Source organism: Anguilla rostrata, chromosome 4 (assembly GCF_018555375.3).
Source record: "Anguilla rostrata isolate EN2019 chromosome 4, ASM1855537v3, whole genome shotgun sequence".
Classification (NCBI taxonomy): domain Eukaryota; kingdom Metazoa; phylum Chordata; class Actinopteri; order Anguilliformes; family Anguillidae; genus Anguilla; species Anguilla rostrata.
This window is the reverse complement of record NC_057936.1, coordinates 15,836,177-15,857,259: the sequence shown is the minus strand read 5'-3', so window position 1 is coordinate 15,857,259 and position 21,083 is coordinate 15,836,177. Positions and strand designations below refer to the sequence as shown.

The window sequence follows — 21,083 nt, the reverse complement described above, 5'->3', positions numbered from 1 at the left end:
GGTCCGGTTCTTGTTTTGTCATTTTCTCAGCACCCCCACAGACACAGTCTTCCAGACATATTGTATTATCTATTTGCTTGGCCTTTATCTAGATCCTCATTACAGGGAGCTTGAATTACTCTGGCTTTTTACGGAACTAAAATATGAATGGGTTTTTTCTTGGTAGTTAATTTGTGTCCGAGATTTGTACCAGCAGAGTCTCAGTAGATTATTTGTCCTCTGACACATATAGTGGAGTGCATTAATGACCTTGGCATTTTAGTGGGGCAATCCCAGGTAAAGCACCTTGCTTAAAATTATTTCATAGGATGGCAGGTATACCATCCGTCAAGTAACCTATACAGCAGATTATAGAACTTTTCAGGGTTTCCTACAGAAATAACCACAGACAGGCCTTAAAGATAATTTACTTCTGTACCTTCTGACGTCTAAACACACAGAATTCACATACAGCTTTCAAATTTCCACACAACAAAGCCCAAAACTTGGTTATTTTGCTATATCCTTATTTTTCCTGCCATTTTCATCATCGTAAATGCCCCAGTCCCAAAATCAATAATTCTCCTCATTGGACATTAGCTACATCTGCCAAAAACAGCAAAAGTAGTCTGATCAAAGTAGCCAGTTACAAGATACTCGAATACACAGGTAAAATGGACAAATAATGAACTTCTCATTTGATGCTATTTCAGCCAATAGAATTTTTTTTAAATCAACTTATTGTAGTGGTCGCCATCTTTGTTTTGTGTGGAAACTAGCTTGCTTGCTAATTAATAATTCCCCAAAAAAATGTAACTATTGTTTTTACAGCTGTAAAAGCAGCTGTGGGAAACTCATTTATATTTCTGAAGTGCCTTCTCCACCATGTCACGTGCAAATCCCACTTAATATAGTTTCATGACTAGGGATGAGTATCATCTAGATGTTAAACGATTCCATTGCTAAAACAATACCTTTGAAACAGTACAGTGCCAGAGGGGAGCAATTTATGTTCTTTAAAATAACGGGTGATTGACGACATTAAAGAACTTTCTTTTTTTTGTTGCAAAGGCATGTCCAATTCTTTGAATCCTTTAGGTTAAAATTTAGCCACACATTATACAGTTTTGATCATACGGGAACCGGTGCTATAGTGCCACTGAGTTTTGGTACTCAACCCTATACATAACTCAGCTGCATGACTACAAGGTAGGCTCTAAAACCTCAGTTATGGCCATGGCCATTTAAGTAAGTAAGTGTTTATAAATGTATTTCCTTATGCAATATTGATATTTTAATTATATCAGAATGTTCAATACAAAGATTTTCCTAAATTATTTCATTCTTTTCAGATGGTAAGATGAAAAGACACAGAGCCAAGTTACATGTAATAATGTAGGAAACATTGAGTAGCATTGCTTTTTTGATATAAAGCTTGTTTAATTTCTGTGAGCTAAGATAGTCAATATTGTTTGTTATAACTTTGCCTTATCTTGATATACTTCTATACTTTTAAGAGATGGCCTGGATTTAGCCAGTTATAATTAATGATCTATAGACAGAGCTTTGTATGCATGAATAACTTCACATTTCTGTATGTGAAAATGCTTCTTGTTGTGATCAGAAGTACAGCTGCTTGGACTTGAACCAAGGGCCAGTCCGAGCTCAGGCTGAGGTGGAGGTGCGCTCTGGATAGCCTGCACTTCTCCAGGTAGGGTGAGGAAGGGGAGTCTCTCAAGCACTACTCTCTCACCCCAGCGTAGGAGTCACCTTCACATCATAGTCACACCCTGCAGGTGGTCAGTGTCATCAACAGAGATGGCCGTCTCTCTTGGACTTTGGCTCTGAGCCTTCACAAAGGCATGGAGAACTGTTTTGTTTCAGTTATGTCTCTACTTCCCTCTCTGGTCCTCTACTTCACCCCTATCTCTGTCTCTGAATAATTTCTTTCTCTCGATGGCCTTCACTCTTTTTTAGTCTTTATCACCTTTCTGTCGCTTTAGCCTGCCTCCCTTGTCTGCCACCTTGACTTTGAACTGAGAAATGTGGAAAAAATATAATGAACACAAGAGCATAGGGAATGGCATGTAATTTGGAGCAGCGGGTAATATATCTAATGTAAACACTGTCATGGAGAGTGACTTTTCTGCCTATTATAGTTTAGGAAGGAGCATGGACGTTACAGAATGAAAAGTGTAATACTGACCTCTTGTGGCGATAAAGTGCCATTAGACAAATGACAGTCATTGATGTGGTAAACAACAGCAAAAGCAGGCACCGGGTTATTGCAGCAGAAACAAAACAGGAGATAAAAACTGAATAATGATAATAAAGAGAATTGTGATACAGAATGTCCTTCAACATACATAATAGTCTGATATCACAATCAGCAAAATTTGCCACTGTATATTGGATGGGAAACAATATATTGGATGGTAAATTGAACATAACATAACATTGTTTGAGCAAAGGGTTAATTTCATTTTAATGACAGCCAGTACAAATGTCTGCAGCCTCAGTGCCATTAGCAGCCCAGAACAATGCTGGAATCTGAGATTTGCACATAAATGAATGGAGTGATTGACAATCATATTATCTACATGTGCGCCACACAGTCTATCACAACTGCTGTTGAGTGATTTCTCACTTCAAACACCAGCGTGCAGACATTATTGCTTTCATGTGAAAATGGTAGCTGTCAGAGTCATTTATCTTTACACCACTGCCTTAACTATCAGTCATACCCTTTGTCTCGACATTGAATACTTATTGCCCTGAAGCAGGACAGAATGTGTTCACTATTGTTTTGTCTACATGGTTACACATACTGTAGAATAGACAAAGTAATTACTTGATGAATTAACGCAGTTGTCATGTATGGATGAGATCCAGGCCACAGCCATTACATAACGCTGCAGCAAATTACGATCAGCTAATATTTAAAATGAGATGCCTGTACTACTGCCATCAGCAGATTCTGCATTCATCTGTGAAGTACAATAGAAGCTTATTAGCTTGACAAAGGGAAAATTTGTGTTTGTTGACTTTAATTGTCCTGCATTATGATGCAGTTTTAAATGAGGATCACAGACAGACAATCAGCTGATTAATTCATTATTTTTAAAATTACCATTGCATAAAATTTGATGCCATTGCCTTTGTTTTATATTTACAAAACAAAGGATGTCTTGATGAATGTTGAAAGGAGGACATTGGCAGCTTGTCAGATTTTGGTTGAGGGCATACTGCATCAGACTTGGACATAGGAAGAGTTAATCAAAGACAATTTATCTTTGAACGCATAGTTCATAGGTCACATTTCGCAATGAGGCTTATAGTCAATTTAAAATTGTCAGAGGGCACTCTATGTACTGTACCTTTCTTTAACAAACTGAGATGTTAAATTTACATTTGAAAGAGAGCCTACACTTTATTACAGTGTGGGCTCAACAACAGCAAACTCACATGTAGGTATTTGTGCTTAGCCCACTAATGCATGAAGCTGCCTTGTGACTTTACAGCATCTTCGCCCAAGACAGAGCAATTTCATTTTATTCAGTTTGTGAGTATTTCAGTTTTCGCTGTGACATGAACCAATAGATTTATTGTAAATGCAGTGAGTTATTATATTCTACAAAGAAACATATTTGGTTTTCTGTAAGTGCCTTAGGATTGGTTTATTTAAACCAGTATTTTGGCAAATGGAAGGTAGTTTTTTTTTTTTGTTCGTTTTTTGTTTTTCTGGTGAATCAATCGTACCTGTAAAAAAAACTAATTAAATCTGCAGTTACACTGGATGAATTATTTAATTTATTCATTTATTTTTTATAAATTTGGAACCCAATGTGGGGCTGAGTATATCCAATTCCCATCCCAATTTGGAACGGCTAAATAAAAACAGGGTGAATGCATATTAAATTGATATAATAAGACTTTGGTCTGAAACCATGTATACTGTATTTAAGGTAAAACCTGGGAACATATGTTGGGACTTTTTCCCACTATAACGGTTTCATGAACCATACTCCATATGCTGCTCATGTCTGACCTGAAATTCTTAAAGTGGCTGCTAACGTGTCAGGCATATTCGTACGGCTCACCCCCTTGCAGGCACCACATGTGCAAAATTTGTTCCGTGTTTCACGAAAATTTGTTCAGCATTGCAGCCAATCGTGCCCAGCTTGAATTCAGGTGGAAATAGCAATACAGATATTTGAAGGTACCTGTAAAGGCCCCCACCTCACCATGTCTAGTGCCTCCCACCAGTGCTCTGACAAAGGGACTTCATTCACAAAAAAGGATGTTTCCAACTACCTCTATGTCTCAGGAACGTGCAAAAAATTCCAGGAGCTGAGAGTTCTATATTCTATGACATTGTAATGAACATTTTATCCAATAAGTAAAATATTGTCAAATCGAGATAAGAATTGTGTCCTGAACTGCTGTCAGATAAGAGTTGCATGTAATATGAGGTTTTGCTATTTACTCTGCCATAAAATCATTTACAACTGCCTACAATATGAGGTATCTTGGTTGCCAGGGTCTGACTGTGATGCAGGCAAACCCAAGCAACAGCAACACACCAGTTGCTTATCAACAAGGCAACCGTGCAGAGATGTTGGGGTGTGTTTTAACAGCCTTCATAGCTGCAAAACACACTATCTGGATCAAAAGTACAGCAAATGCACGCTGGTCTGGATAATGTCTTCTTTCTTACCTGTCCTCTTTTATAAACATAGAAAATAAACATAAACATATCCTAGATGCTGAGTATGCCACATAGTCTCACCTCCAATGTACTAATGGCATTAGTCTGTGAATTTCACCAGTTAAACAGGCCAAATTACTTCACCAACTGTTTCAACTCCCTTTACTGACAGTGATGTAGTGCTAAAGTGATGTCACACAATCACCTCACATTCATTCATGAACATTAAATAATAAATTGACAACAGAATTAATGCAAATCATTTTTGGCTGGACCGCAACAGTGGGGCCAGCCCTACAAAGGCAAATGTCTGTGACTGAGTGATGAAGCTACACCATTGGTCACCCGAGTTATGACGTCACACCATTGGTCGGCTGGTCCAGCCATATACTAGGTTTTAACCTGGTCTTGTTGGAACATTCCTGTGCAATTCATAGGAAGATAGAAAGGAGGAAGAAAACATTGTGAATTCATTTTGCTGCAGCTATAACAGGCACATACCCTAAATGCAATTGTGCAGTGTTTCCAGACTAAATACAACTGAAAATCCATTAACTGTTTCAAAGAGTGTGCAAACATAAATCATGTATAAATAATGAGTAAGAATGAATCTAATTAGACTTTAGAAATCATTAGGGAAATTAGCCTGTTTTCCCCACATAAATGGAAAAGGTCTTGAATGATATCATTTTCATCTATATAAACAACCATTGCATTTTCAACTAACAAATTACACAAATTAAAATGTCATACCTTGTTTGAAACATTTACCTTCTGTATAATTTCAGATGAAAAGCCAATATCACATTAGACATTTCCGTTGACATGTTGATTTCTCTTCTAGAACATAGCGATTCATCTAAGCAAAACTTTAACGCAATGAATTACAGTAAGACAGCAAGTACAGGCATAGAGACGTGCACACTTCTCCTAAGTGAACATTTTTTTCTGCTTTTCAGCAATCTCCATCGGTGACATGGCTCCTTTCGAGGCCTCGCCTCGGTAGAGCGGCTGTTTCAGGTGTCGCCAGATCACCAAGGCAACTCGCACGAGGAACAGCGTGCAAACCAGCGCCAGCAGCACCGCTGAGAAAATGATCATATCAAGGGTAAGCAGAACATGCATTAACTCAGCACAGCGAGCTACAACTGAGCCATTCATAAATATTTTTCAAAAGTAATTTACCGATGAGAATGCCATTCCGGCTTGGCGCAGCGCTATCGTAATTCTTGGTCATATTTCCTGCCAGAGCCATAATCACCACTGGATATATGGTAAGGATGTAGCGAACATGCTTCTCCACAACAAAGTTTTCCAGAACAAACCTGAGAATACAATCAATTTGGTTCTTTCATTTAAATCATATTGGAGAAAAAATGGCAAATTACACAATATATCACATTTTCTTTTATGCCTATCCACCTACCGTTCACATATGCGCACAATTACGCATACAGATGTCTAAAGCTCAAACCATTTTTCAGGTGCTCTTACCAAGTGATGACCTCTGTTAGCAGAATGGCGAGGCACACTGTGCCTCCGTCCGATTTGGACACCCCCGCTTCATAGCTCAACACAATATTGAAGTTGATCAACGTGGCTATCGAGGTCCATGTTGTGTACACGCAAATGCCATTCTGTACCTATACATTGCAGAACAGACATAAAAAAACAGAGACATTCGCCTTTTCGAGAAACTTTAATCATTACAATTACTGCATTGTCTCAGGCATTAAAACAGCTGTGCAACAGCTGCAGCATGCAAGACCGCTGTATTTTGCCTGATGACAAATTATTTCAACATAGGCTCAGGAAAAAGACATTCAGTATGACTGTAAACAGGGCCCTGCAACTAAGACCTCACAGGCTTGCACCATGGCTATGTCATTAACTATTATCACCTAGTTTCTACAGCAGTGGGACACCAGGGGTCATTCAGGGTTTCTCAGATTACCACTGTCTTAGTTCCCCCCAATATGCAGTGAGCTCACAGGATATTTCACAGTAAGAATACATCTTTTCAAAATGGAGCTAGCTATCCTGCAGGGCTGTCTGTTTGGTGCAAAATAGTCACTGGCATGCAGGAAAGTGTGCCATAGGAACTGCAGTGCTCCTTTCATGTTGTGTAGGAATCGCAGCAATAAATCAAGAGGCAGAACTACTGATAGGAAAACTTCAATGTGTACTTCATATCCTGTAACCCTTTGAGGAGAATCCAGGAAGCCTACATACAGTGAGCCAAGGTTGTACACCACTGGCCGTTATACTCTTTATCCAATAACACAGGAATGGACAGTGGTCACACATCACTACAGAAGAGCTACTTTAGAGTGTGGTTGAAATCTTACAGTGACAAGGTACCCTACATAACATAAAAACATGACAATTTAGTTTAAAAAAACATGTGTATAATCTCACCAGCACACGAAGACACCATAGATCCACTCTGTGATACTTGTTAAGCCAGGCACCATACACGTGAAGCCCATGACAGGAGAAGAAGACCATCAGGTAGTTTGTAAATGCAACCAACGCCAGCACAACGAGTGCAGGTATCATCAGTCTTTGAGAGTGAACAAAAAAAGTTATTGTTATATTCTGCCATCTTGTAATATTAACAGGGTGCATGTATTAGTACACTAATATAGTAGAATGAATGAAGTGAAAGATTCACAAAAAATGTACTATATACCCAGTTCATTGCTAATTCCAGCTTCCAAACTACAACCTATGTTTACAGTGCATAGTATACAATTATTATACATGGCATGTTGTGTTGCTGCTGTAGCCTTGCTAACTTTGCCTGTCAAAGTTAAGAAGGTCTACATTTTTAAACTGTTCTTTCACTGAACATTTCAGTGTTGCATCTGAGACCAAGCAGCTTGGATAACTCACTCTCTGTCCCACAGGATCAGCCAGATAATGTTTAAAGTCATGTTTATGAGCCAGGATACGAAGAATCCGTAGGGCAGGACAGCAGGGCTACAATACACCCATCCATAAGCATTCCTAAAAAACAAGCAAGTCAGACTGTAACATAAAACATAAAAACATTTTCTTTTTTAAGAACCATTACAAAATATAAACAAAGGCGCCACTAATAAGCCCAAAAAATAACATTCATTAGCCAATTTCTTGTGCCCTGTCACTGAGTTGGATAAGGGTTCATCCATACCTTCTGCAAAGGCCAGTGAAGATGTAGAGGAGCATGGCAGTTAACCAGGTGTAAATGATGCCCCAGATCGAGAATGTCCAACCTGATGGGGTGATTTCTGTGTCATATATGTCTGACACGTTCTTTGTGGTTTGAACAAATGGGCCTAGAGAAAAGGCAGGCAGGCTGTTTGTGTTCTGGACAAAGATGACAGCATTCCGTGAAAAAAAATGACACTACGTTTATGTTTTAGTAACAGAGGTGACTTAATGTTAAGAAGGCTAATTAGTCAACAGATTTTATTTAGGTGTGCAACTAATTGAGTAACTCATTGTATCTTTGGCCTTTTTTTCTTTGTATGGATATCTCTGGCCAAAACAGAGAAAAAACACCAGCAATCTAGCACGGCACACACAGTAAATTATAAAACATTGTCAGGGTTCACTAACAACAGTGGTAAGTGTGGTCCTTGCTTACAGAAGGATTATAAATGGCTTGACACCATGTTTTCTGCTGTGGAATTTAAATTTAAAATCACCATTCTCATATACTGAAAGCAACACCAATCAATCTGCAGTTCATAGTCTTGGAAAATCAAGTTGTATTCAGGTGAGTAGAAAGCTTACCAATCCCAGGTCCCGCCATTCCGTTGAATGCCAGAACAATAACATAAATGAGCAATGAAAGCACTAGCATAGCCACTCGAGCAGGATTGTGGTCCCCCATGGTAACAACCTGCAAAAATATAGCGACTCTGAGCCAGGAATAAAGATGGACTGAGTCTTGAGTTACCTGAGACAGGTGGACCCACAGGATGTTGGGTAGAAATAAGGTAACAGTTAGTTGCGCAGGTGCAGTATGGTAATGTTTAACAGAGTAACTTACACTCTGACACATGCACTCTCGCACACATGCTCCTCAAATATGTACTCACACCCTATCATTCCTGTACACACATTATCTAACATCCAAACATTCAGTCCACCCATAGAAACAAACCCGGAACGCACTGACAATCTCTCTCTCTCTGTCTCTCTCTCTCACCCTCTCTCAAACACACATACACACACCTTTGGTCCATTCTCACATTATTGGTCTAACACACAGATAAACACTCCTGATATGCACTCATTAAATTTAAAAGAATTACATTCATTCATATTTTCTATACATCCTTTTAACTGCTGTCATACCTACCCTACCTCATTTTGGTATGTGTATACCACACAACATCTTCTTTATCAATGAGTCTGATATTCAGCTATTTGTAAATATTGTCTGTGACTTTCACCTTACTTGCTATAGAACCTCATACTGGATAATATACTGCACCCAATCATAGAGCGTGATAACATTACCAAAATTTCAAAGAAAAGAACAGTGTTTTCATGCACAAAGAAAGTTCCTATGGAAACTGCTGTAATAACAATTGTTATCTGGAGTCCTTCTTCAGTCATCCACATCTAGAAGCAGCCATGAATTATGAACTCAACTATCTGAAACAGACAAAACACTACAGAGACTACACCAGTTTGTATTCTATTTTCACACAATGAAAGTTACAATGACAAGCAAAAACCTAAATTCTAATTGAACGTGGAATACAGGATGGCTTACCGTTTTTCACAGTCAGTGTGGCTAGAGAGAACTCAGATGGGAATGCAAGACGAACTCAAGCGTTTCTCCTCAAGGAGGGGCTTCCACACACATTACATGCTATTCTGTTTTTTATTATCACTGTAAGGGGAAGGCACTGATTCATAAAAGGAGCATTCCAGTTTTATGGGTCACGTGTACAGTACTATCAGAAACAAAGTAAAAAATGGCTGAGATATCCTGCATCTGCTGTAAATGCATTTTTTACATGCCTCACATGCTTCATAGCCTTTTGATTTGAAATGGAAGGGACCAAGTACAAATGAGATGACCATGTAAATACTGTAGCCTACTGGAAATGGACAACTGAATGATGTGGTTTTTTTTCTTTCAAATATATAAAGTTAATGTAAGGTTTTCTTTTGCATTTCTATCAGGGTGAAAATGATTTGAAAATTCCATGGCACATTTCACATCCCCTGTGAAATGTTCTCTTTTTTTAAAAAAATTAAAATGTCATTACAATAAACAAATCGAATTCCTTTCTAGAGCTCTTTTATCATTTATAATGTAGACAACAGAACAGATGTTGTATTTAGAGTGCACTGCCGATGAATTATTGTTTCATAACGTGATTGAATAATGCCTGGTGTTGAATAACACTGCTGTCCTTCACGTGCCCGTTTCAATGATTAACCACGTGATTTGTATGGTAGAGATTGCAAAGCTTGAACTCTCCGTGAAGACCGTTCATTTTGTCATCGAAGGTTATACAAAAAAGCGAGCAAAGCCTTGAATTGATAGCACGTGAAGTTAAAACCGCACATGTGCAATTCAAGTTCAGCCATGCCTCTCATTCATTGCATTGTTGCTACCACGCTGTTCTGTGCTCTTTTCATTCTTATCTTTGACTCTCTAGTGCCTGCTAGTGTCGCCCCCTGAATGAACATGACAGCTTTTAAAACAATTAGGGGTAGCATTGTTACCATTTATGCTGGAGAGAAAAATAATTAAACAATGTTATTTGCATAAACTGCAAGTAAAAGCTTAAATTAAAAGTGCAGTGATAAAAAAATAGTATTTAAATTGTAGGCTATTTTATCTTTACAGATGCTCATAAAAGGTACAAGTGCTTTAAGGAAAATGGCAAAACCTCTCCGGATTATACAACTTTATCTTAATTGGTGCCTAAAATAACAAAACAGACTTTTAATTTATAAAACATATATCTTTCTGGTACATGTATATCAGGGGTCCTCAAACATATCCAGAAAAGCCTGGTGCACAATAAAATGTCCAGTGTTAATTCAACTCTTAACAGTGTTAATTCAACTCTAACAGATAACATTTGGTTCCCATTGGGGACACTGGACATTTTTACTGTCTGTGGTTGCAGGCTTTCATTCCACGCAAGGAGTTGCACACCTGATTCTACTAATCAACCACAAGAGTCTTTTGCTGATTAGTAGAATCGGGGGTGTAATTGCTTGTTTGACACAAAAGCCTGCACCCACACCAGCCTTTTGGATAAGACAGAGGACCCCTGATCTATATTTTTGGATATTTACACATTTATATACATTTTTTATTTTGTATCATGTACCTCTGGTTTGCTTCAGATCTGCCCAAACACATTAATGTGGTCTGCATTGGTACTTACTTTTTCTGAATAATTCCCTACCAAGACCATGGTCTTGATAAGCCTATGCCTATATAAAATTAAAGGCAATGAAAGTAAGGGTTCCTTACATTAACTCTATTGCAAATTAACTCATTAACTTGCATTTTTTCTATCTATCGTTTATTTATTAGTATGGATATTGCACTGCTATCTCTAGGTCAGGGACAGAAGCAATTCCCGTTCACCATCAGTTGTTGATCTGGTGTTATCTCAAAAACCTCCAGGACTTTGGTCCATATTCAGAAGATTTTACAATCTTTCTGTAGGATGGGAGCCCCTGTAATTAATCAGAGTTGATATATTAATGTTTGAGTCTGCTTTGTCATTCCATCGGAATAAATACTAGGCTTTTAAGCTTATATGCTTATTTACAATTGATAATTTAACATATCTCAACTGGTTTGCTTTGTACTTAGACAGTAATTGCACCTTCCAGGTTGGATGGGGGGTACAGTTTCAGGACCTCATTACCTTGTCGCACAGTGCACAGTCCTTGGTCCTCTTCTCTTTCTCTATAAGTTTCTTGGTTCTGCTAGCTCCTCCCATGGTCCATCTTTTCACTGCTACACTAATAATAAACCACTTCTTCTCTCCTTCCTGCCCTACAATACACTGGTCTCAGTGTGGATTTCAGCTTGTATACAAGACATCTCAAACTGGATAGCAAAACCATTACCTACAGCTTAACCTTGGAAAAACTGAGAAAAATACTGTTATTCCTAGAACAGTACCTCCCCCCTACTTGACCTTTCGCTCAAGCTGCACCACCGTGCCACTGTCTTCATTTGCTGGACAACAACTTTACAATTTCGACAACCACCCCAGACTGAGCGTTATAACTCTGCTTCTAATCTCCTTCCACTGGCTACCTACATCAGCTGGCATGAAATTCAAAACCTTGGTACAAGGTTTTGTACACACCAGCCAGACCTCCGCAGTCTCCAACTTCTAGGCGACTGACACCACACGTCTGCACTTCCAGGTCACATCTGTTTTGGTCCCCTGGTGATGGAATGAGTTCCCATTGCAGAATCAGAACAGTAGAAACCCTATCATCCTACCGATACAGACTGAAGTCCCACATCTGCAGATTGCACCAAGGCTCCCCTCGCCCTCTCTAGCCATTCCCTTTCATTCTTTCCCAATGTAATGCTACAGGCACAGGTTAGCTGTACAGTGGCATTTATTTCATAGATTCCACAGTTATTTTAAATGGGCCTTCTGTGCCATCTTGGAGATACTCTGGTGAAGTCACCCTGGAAAAGAACATCTGTTAAGTGACTGCACTGCAATGTAATGCAATGCTCCTTTTATTTAATAACACTAAATTACAAAAACCAGGGTTTGCTGTCAAAATATTTTAATCATGACTAGATATCAGGATATGCTGCCAGACAAAACTGTGCAAAATGCTTTATTTAAGCAAAAATATATTTTAAAGATCATGTAACACCTAATTTTGGGCACACTGAAATTGTTAAAATTTAATGTGTGAGAAAGCATGCGTGTATGTGATTCATTACAGAACGAACACCATTGGAATTTTTTTTTTATATATATATAAATATAAAACATTTTCCCAGGGACTAATGTAACTATAACAGCAATGGTTATTTTGCTTCTCTACAATTACCCCAGGTAAAACTGAAATACACTCAGAGCTTTCATACATAAAGGTCATAATAAATTAAATGATAAATTCCTTGGTGAGTACATATATATATATATATATATATATATATATATATATATACACACACCTTAAACAAAAGGTATTCCTAAAAAGCAACAGATTTTAACAAATATCTAATTGAACCAATATTAGCTTACATCACGTAGCACTGTTAATCTCATGTCATATTCTTTTTTATCTTCTCAGTAAACTTTCCATTAGTATGTTGCGGTTATTTAACTTTCACTAAATTCTACCTTAACTAGTAGAATTACAGACTTTCATTATTGTGCATACATCAGCATCTAAAACAGGTGTTACCGAATTACTGTTTGTCCAAAAAAGTGGCATAATATGACCTAAGAAACATGAGAACACACAATTCTGGAATTCAGTCAAGGGCCAGGAGAAGTTCATGAATTTAAGTGTATGAATGTACTATGACTCCAATGTACATTTAGACTATCTATTTTGGATTTATGAAACTGTTAAATGAATTGAAATGCTAAAGTATATCGCTTTCAAGTTCACAATCTTTCCAATACAACAAATTTAGAAACTGACATTCTAATAGAATAAAATAACCCATTACCTACATGTGTAATGATACTTTTACATTATTCATAGCCAAGGAGCTAGTCACAAACTCAGCTCAAACAGTATCTAGACACAATATTCCTAACAAAACACAAATGGCAGGGATATTGTGTGTGGACACATTCATGTCAGATGAACATAACATACATTCAGATAAACAAATTATAAACTATAATACACGTGTAATGCAAAAGAAAACATTTTTGACAAAAAAAAAACCTATATGTATATACTTTTATGGTCATTTCTTGAAGTTGAAGGCTGCATTTCACACACCAAAGAAAATCAATCACACAGAAAAACCTGCCCACGATATCTTGTCTTAGAGTATGACTCAGCTCATGTATGACAATACACAGCATGCTTATTTACACAATCCCAGCAAGCTGCAAGAAAGTCTTCTACTGGAATGGGAGAGAAACAAGGGGCCTACTTGGCTCTTGGTTTGAAGTTGAGGGCTGTACTGTTAATGCAGAACCTCTGGCCTGTGGGATCTGGGCCATCTTCAAATACATGACCAAGGTGGGCATCACACTGCAGTGAAGGAGAAATTGTTACATTAAACAGACACAGATGGTGCTCTATATCAAGATTCATTTTCAACCTGTTGTACTAAATACTTTGTAACACTTTGTACTATAGATGCTATATGGTTTCCATGTATGGCTATATCTGAGAAAGACATATACAATGTATGATCAGTGAAGACAAATGAGGCCTTTAGGCACAACCTAATTTCTGTTATATGAAAAAATGCAGGTTTTATTTCATCAGATTATGATCAAGATTTGAAATGATAACGCTATTTGTCTTCTGCAATGTTCAGCATTCCTCAATTTTCACCTCACATTGCATTTTCAAGTGCAAACAGCTGTCCTTGACATAATGATAAAATGCTTCCCAGAATGCAATCAAATAACCCAAACAACCATTACAAAAAAAAGTGCAATATACAACTTTTTAAAATCAAATGGCTTATACAACTAAATGGCCTTGTTAAATCCGCAGGCCATTAGATTCGGTGAATGAAATTCACATTCATGTCCTCTAAATTCACTGCTTTTATTTACTTTTATAAAGGAGAGTGTACAGTCCATTCTCCTTGTGTATTTTCTCTTTACTCAAACGGTGGGTAAGCAAAGAGGGTTGCCGGTAGAGATGGGATCACAGTGCAGGACATGTTATGTTGGGGAGTCAAACCCCGGCCACAGAGAGGACGGAGTGTAGCACAGTGGGTAAGGAACTGGGCTTGTAACCAAAAGGTCGCAGGTTCGATTCCCGGGTAAGGACACTGCCGTTGTACCCTTGAGCAAGGTACTTAACCTGCATTGCTTCAGTATATATCCAGCTGTATAAATGGATACAATGTAAAATGCTATGTAAAAAGTTGTGTAAGTTGCTCTGGATAAGAGCGTCTGCTAAATGCCTCTAATGTAATGTAATTTGCAGTGTGATTTGACTGTCAGCGACCCTACGGACTACGTCACACAGTTTTCCTAGTTTACCTTTTATATCACACTGTTCAGGCCAAATCATTGTTCAAAAATAAAATGACCAGTACACTCCTAGTGACAGACATTGCTAGCAAGCAATATGTTCCCAAATATAGCCACCGGCATCCCAAAGAAATGGAGGTAGGCTAGCTAGGCATCCAAATTAGCCAGCTACCTAGTTTAGTTACTTGGTAAATTTATTTACCTTTGTTTAGCTGCAAATATTAAGGTCTCAGAATCTTATATATTGAATTCTGTTTGAAGTCTTGAATAATATTATAGTGCAAAGGTAACTTATCCTTATAAGTGCATGCCAAAAGTAAAACATTAACTGCAAAGTATAGGATATATGCACAAACTCACAATTCTTTTTGTTTTTTTAACAGTAGACTTTCTCTAATATTCCAATTCATAAATGAATGGAATAATTTCCCTGTCTTGAACTTCTGGTCCTATTGCTCACATGTTTGCAGATGACCTCGGTCCCAGTACTGCCCAGTGAGTTGTCAGGGCGACGCAGAATGTTGGCATGGCTCTCGTCTCTCTCCCATGTTCCATGTGCCTCGTTAAAGGATGGCCATCCAGTTCCAGAGTCATACTTGGCTTCCGAGCTACACAAGAAGACAACAAGGCTTTCTTGGTCATTCTTCCTCTTCAGTATGGAAAATGGGCTGATAATATCATAGCAAATAATCAAGAGAAGACTGGAGAGGAAATATAATATATCTAGCATCAGAAATCTATCATTGTGTGTTTACAAACTGAATAACAGATGTTTAGATTAAGAAAATTGCAACTCTAAATTCAAGAAATCCTTGGGAAACCAAGGTATAAGCCAGCACAGTAGCACAGCAAAAGTTAGCACAGTGGGACAGAGGGAAAATTTGTGGGTAGAAGTAAGAAATAAGTCAGAAAATTGGCCAGGTCTTGACCAGTATCATTGAACAACCAGTTATATCAAGTGCTTGTAAAACTTAAGTGTACCACCAGGGGGCAACAATCCAATGTCATACACTTGCCCTACACATCAACCACTACTTTTACAACATAGCATTATGTATGCAAGTGGGGAACCCATTCTGTGAGCTGTTGTTAGCATAAACATTCTGTGCTGTGCGACATTATAAGTGTGGGAAAAGAGTCATAAGGTTTTGATTCCCAGAATATTGCTGCACATGACCTTTTAACCCTCTGATATTCAAACTGTTCACTGACTTCCATTTGAAGCAGGAATGATGGTAATTGTGTCTAAGAAATTGTTTAGTCCACTCAAATTCATAACATTTGAATTAACCTCCACCCCTGCCCTTAAGTTCCACAGTGTGTACCTTGTTTGTTTAATGAGGAAAAAGTTTGCTAATGAAGGAACAGACTATATCATGACTTAAACATAGCAATTCAAAGTGCCTTTATGCAACGAAATTCACCAGTGCTCACAATCAAACATTTATATATGACATTATGGTTTGGTAGCACAAGTTAATTGATCACAACCAATTACTTCATCTGTTAATAAATGTGAAGGGTTGTATACAAAAGTGACTGTGAGTACTAGAAGTGAGCTCTCCTGAGAGACCTGTCATTTAGCTTGCAGTGACAGTCAAATTTAGTGTTCCTGATAGCTGAATCATAAATAACCTCCTCACAGTAAAACCACAAGAGCTACTTATGAGCACTGAAAGAGTCCAAGTGGCACATCTAATTTGTGAATGTGTGAAATTTTAGTGGGCTGTTCAAAGGCTCGACTAGCTGCTCATGCTAATTTATTTGTTTAGCCCTTTGTGGATATGAGGCAGCTTACCTGAAGAGCGGGGTGTCACAGCACACACAGTGGTACATTCCAACCTCATTATGGCTCAGGTAGATCCCACTAAAGGGCTAAACAGATTGAACACAGAAATATTTAGAGAATGTTATTAAATCGTTTATGAAACAATGCAATATCAAACCCTTTCAGACATTTCCATCAATCTCACAGTTACAATGATTGAAGCAGAGCTTTGGGGACAATGAGTGCAATGGCAGAGCTCATTCTGTGATACTGACCCAACTTTAATATGCGATAGCCAATATGTGAAATGAGCTGTCCCTGTTTAGCCATTTTGAGCATCTGCATCAGTTGAGTTTTAGTAGTGTCATTATTTAGGTGCTCAACAAGCCTGAAATACTGAACCGTTGGGAGTTTTTATTTGAAATTCATAGTGAAGTAATGTTGCATGCACACACTTGCATCCAGAGTGCAAAAGATTCACAGGAAACCTCACGTGATCACAAAATGTGGGACAAGAGGCACAAACTTTTAATAGCTATCTAACAGATCGTAGTCCTACACATCAGAAATGATCCGAACAGACAGCTGCTTACTTAATATCAGAAAACACACATAGAAATGACTTACAATATGAAAAAGCAAGCTATGTAAACTAATGATAATCTTTATAAAGACCCATTTCTAAATCCTAAACCAGTGTAATTGCACTTGTCATCTAAAGGCAGAATTATGATGTCATATCACCAAAATAAAAGACAAGATGTTGAGTACCCTGATACTCCTTTTGGAAAAAAAAACTAAATTAGCAACTAGCTTCTCATAATAAATTATTTAAATGAAATGCAGATGGCTGTTTCTCCTATTTTAATTCCACACAGCTTTTAAAGGTATTGAATTAGAATCAACCAACGTATCATCCCTATACACACACTGAGATGATGTAACCCACCATTTGTGATGACCATGCATATATGCATGAGCTATGTACAGACTTCAATGGGCATATCTCACTTAATAGAATGAATACAGAATGGGCACCATACAGGGTATTTTTTTGGACTTTTAAATGCTAGTTCCATTTCAAAGATAATACTATATTCAATATGAACCTGGAAATAATGTTCAGAATTCAATATTGAACATACCCGGCAAAACATGTGAAGCATGTTCCCCAGGTAAACAAACACATTTCTGAAGGGAACAATGAACATGTTCAGAAACCATGGGTTGTTTACTCACCTCCTCTGTGCCTTTCTCCCTGGTAACCACGTACTGCTCTGGAGTCAGCTTCTTTTTCCAGTCAGTGGATACGCCCGTCTCATCATAACGCGTCAATGACCTCAGTCCTGGACACACAACTAGGTATTGGCGATGTGGACTAAAAGTCTCTTAACACAAAATTTTGAAGACCTTTGGATTACCTGTTATAGGCCTATGTCATTACATGTTTGGTTGTCACTTTGGCTGTTTTGCTTCTGTACCATGTCAGAATGTTGGATTATTCTTATCAGAACATGCAATGACAGGACAGTACACCAACTGAAAAACGGACAAAATTGATAGCCAATCGAAAATCAGTTCTGTGCTGGCAGACAAAAAGAGCTACACAGGTGAACAATGATGCTATGAGCATTTGAGTTGGCTGTCTTGATTAAAAAGAATAAGCATGAAATCCATTTTAATAGTTTTCACTGTCACTTCACGGATTAGATTCGACCATGTAAAACTATGTATGCAACACAACAGATTGTAGATTTTAACCCATGACCGGCATTCACACACAGTCATTAGCCTTCCCCATGACCCATATTTTCACCCATAGTCATGGCCCATGCCACAAAATGCTCATGATCCCACCTAGTAGCCTAAGGTTAATTAAACAGCCCTAATTCTGAAAATGGAAGGGAATTTAAGGGGCCGTCCCGAAATTTTTAGTCACTGACCTCAACCAAGCAGACGTCTCGACTCTTTTATTCTAGCTTTGTCACAGATAAGCAATTTGCAATTATTTATTTATTTATTCGTTTTTGTGCGATCTGGCAAAGGAAAAAATAGATAAACGGAAAACCCACTATAAAATTTATATATTAAATTACTCGTCCGAGAGGAATTCAAAAGCTCATTGGGCCTTTGTTTTCTATTTTTGGAAAATGCAAGTCACCGGAAAATAGCACAGATGCGCGCTTTTATGGTGGAATATTCCAGTGAATGAAACTCAGAACTAGCAATGGCTGTGAGTGCTTGGGTAGGTGGAGACAAACTCTAAATATTTTTAAATATAAATGTATTTATATAAAATATAGGCCAATGCCAGGTCTTTTTAAATCCATTGGGAAAATTTCAGAGGGAAAATGTGTGGGGATTTACAGTGTGCAGATTTAAAGATTGCTGGAAGGAAGTTAGCTTAAAATGAAGGCATCTGGTAACGATCTAATCCTACAGGAATACTGCTATCATATATTATTCAGTTCAAAATCATTTTCACAGTAATTGAAATGCATCACAAATAATAAACGTATGCAGCAAAATGCCATCGAGAGGTCAAACAGAACCAGCAACGGACTTAAGCGTGAAATACAAGCACTTACCAGAAGTGGTACAGATTGGACGACTCACTCTCGAACAGCGTAATGGCAGCAGAGGCTTAGCAGTGGTTTCTTTCAAAACAAGAAAAGAGAATCTTGCGAGAATACGAGACATGTTCATTTTACTGAATCCACACAGTAAGCTCGCTTCGGTCACGTTGACTATACAGTACTCGCACTAACCGCCGGCTGGACTTGAACGGATGCATATAAGAGCGTCTCTTGACAGGCCGGTGACGCCCCCTCGCAGTCTGTCCTGGCGTGGAGGGCAGAGGTAAGGACTGCCAAAACTAATTTCAGGGTCCAGGCAAATTAATCCGAACCCTCACTAAAAACTCCAATGTTAAGTACGATGTTAATGATAAAGATTCATATCTATTCCAATTTATCATTATCGTAACATTTGGAAGAAGCAATAAAGTACCTCATCGACACTAAATAAAAGTTCCTGAACATCAACATCAACATCAAAAAATAATAACAACAATAATAATTACAATAATAATACTCATCACTGTTATTATTTGTCATATTCTATTATTATTATTATTATTATTATTATTATTATTATTATTATTATAGAAGTGCAATCTCATTCATTTCTGTATGTGATATAACTGGACATGAGTCTTTAGTTTTCCCAAAATTAATTGCCAAATGTAATCAGTCTGAAACTCCGTAATATAAGCAAATGGTCTTCATTGTTCAATTAAATATGTAAAATAACTTTTTTAGATGTCCTGTCATATGAACTTCTACATTTGGGCCAGTGTTTTTTTAATTTTTAATTATTTATTTTTTTATTTATTTAATGTTACGCTGGTCTGAGAAATTCATTTGTAAATGTTAATGGTAAATGGTGAAGGTAAAATGACCCATGCGCATTATCTCAAGCTCTACAGACCTTTGAACATGCAATACAAATAAAGACACAAGATAAATAGAGGCCCACCATTACTCATCCTGAACTCATTTGTTTTGCCTGGAAGTTTGTGTTTGCTTTGGGCCTGGTTATTTTCTCTGGTCCGTGACAAGTGTGTGGTATTTGGACCAGCCTGCGCTATGTACAGTGGCCATTCATGAAAAACTGAGAAGATGTTGCAAGTAAATGTTTTTATCAATTTATCCTTTGAAGGTCTGCTGAATTAACCACTGTAATTTAACCCTGAACTGCCTTCCGTATCACCCCCATCTCGCGTGTAGCAACAGGGCAAAGATCAGGGCTCTAGTAATCACTTCCACTCTGCTATTTTATATTTAATTAATTGTTGCAGACTTCGCACTCCATGTTATATCTGAGATTACATAGCTTGTCAAATACTATATTAGTTCACGTGAGTGTGATGACATGTTGTGAACAGTGAAAGTGTAGATTTACAGATAGCTACAAATTTTATACTTAATTTGAGTTTTTATTTCAGCAGGAATGATGCCTTAGAAAAATGTAGTGGAATCAGTGGACTACAAACATTAAATTTCACACAATATTCATGAACTGAACTAATTTACATTATGTGGCCATATATAATTAACAATAATCATTGATCAAGTTAATCATTACCAAAATGTAAATGTTTGCATGTTTAAAAAATGCTTTACAAAGGATAGCTTCACGAGGATCAATAATTAACCATTGTCTCTTTAAAAAACCCCAGCCACTTACTGAAACCAAAACAAAAACACAGATGCTCTGCAAAGTAGTTGGGGAGCGAGATTTTTAGGAAGGGGCTTTTAGGAAGGTAGAAGTGGCCAAGTGTAAAGATTTCTTTCACTGAAGTGCTGTGCATGTAGCCTTATTAGCACTACTTCAGTCAAGTTTACCACCAAATGTAGCCTTATTGATAAAG

At 37.8% G+C, this 21,083-nt stretch overlaps 2 protein-coding genes across 4 annotated transcripts; both read right to left on the bottom strand.

Annotated features, from left to right (window-relative positions):
• Positions 1-5,136: 5,136 nt before the first annotated feature.
• Positions 5,137-9,971, bottom strand: LOC135252639 (uncharacterized). 2 transcript variants are annotated; one of them, XM_064330960.1, is made up of 8 exons: positions 9,459-9,971; positions 8,468-8,576; positions 7,863-8,007; positions 7,583-7,696; positions 7,106-7,250; positions 6,182-6,330; positions 5,873-6,012; positions 5,137-5,772 (listed from the first exon to the last, which is right to left on the bottom strand). In XM_064330960.1, the coding sequence occupies exons 2-8, from the start codon at positions 8,565-8,567 to the stop codon at positions 5,618-5,620; spliced, it is 948 nt and encodes a 315-aa protein (XP_064187030.1). In that variant the 5' UTR covers positions 8,568-8,576; positions 9,459-9,971; the 3' UTR covers positions 5,137-5,617. The 2 variants fall into 2 exon arrangements, with proteins under 2 accessions (XP_064187030.1, XP_064187029.1); XM_064330959.1 differs by lacking the exon at positions 9,459-9,971 and having other exon boundaries at positions 8,468-9,419.
• A 2,439-nt stretch (positions 9,972-12,410) lies between these two features.
• Positions 12,411-19,470, bottom strand: msrb2 (methionine sulfoxide reductase B2). Of its 2 annotated transcripts, none has more exons than XM_064330962.1 (5): positions 19,240-19,470; positions 17,891-17,997; positions 16,682-16,758; positions 15,244-15,491; positions 12,411-13,921 (listed from the first exon to the last, which is right to left on the bottom strand). In XM_064330962.1, the coding sequence occupies exons 1-4, from the start codon at positions 19,355-19,357 to the stop codon at positions 15,290-15,292; spliced, it is 504 nt and encodes a 167-aa protein (XP_064187032.1). In that variant the 5' UTR covers positions 19,358-19,470; the 3' UTR covers positions 12,411-13,921; positions 15,244-15,289. The 2 variants fall into 2 exon arrangements, with proteins under 2 accessions (XP_064187032.1, XP_064187031.1); XM_064330961.1 differs by having other exon boundaries at positions 15,344-15,491; positions 19,240-19,466.
• Positions 19,471-21,083: the final 1,613 nt, after the last annotated feature.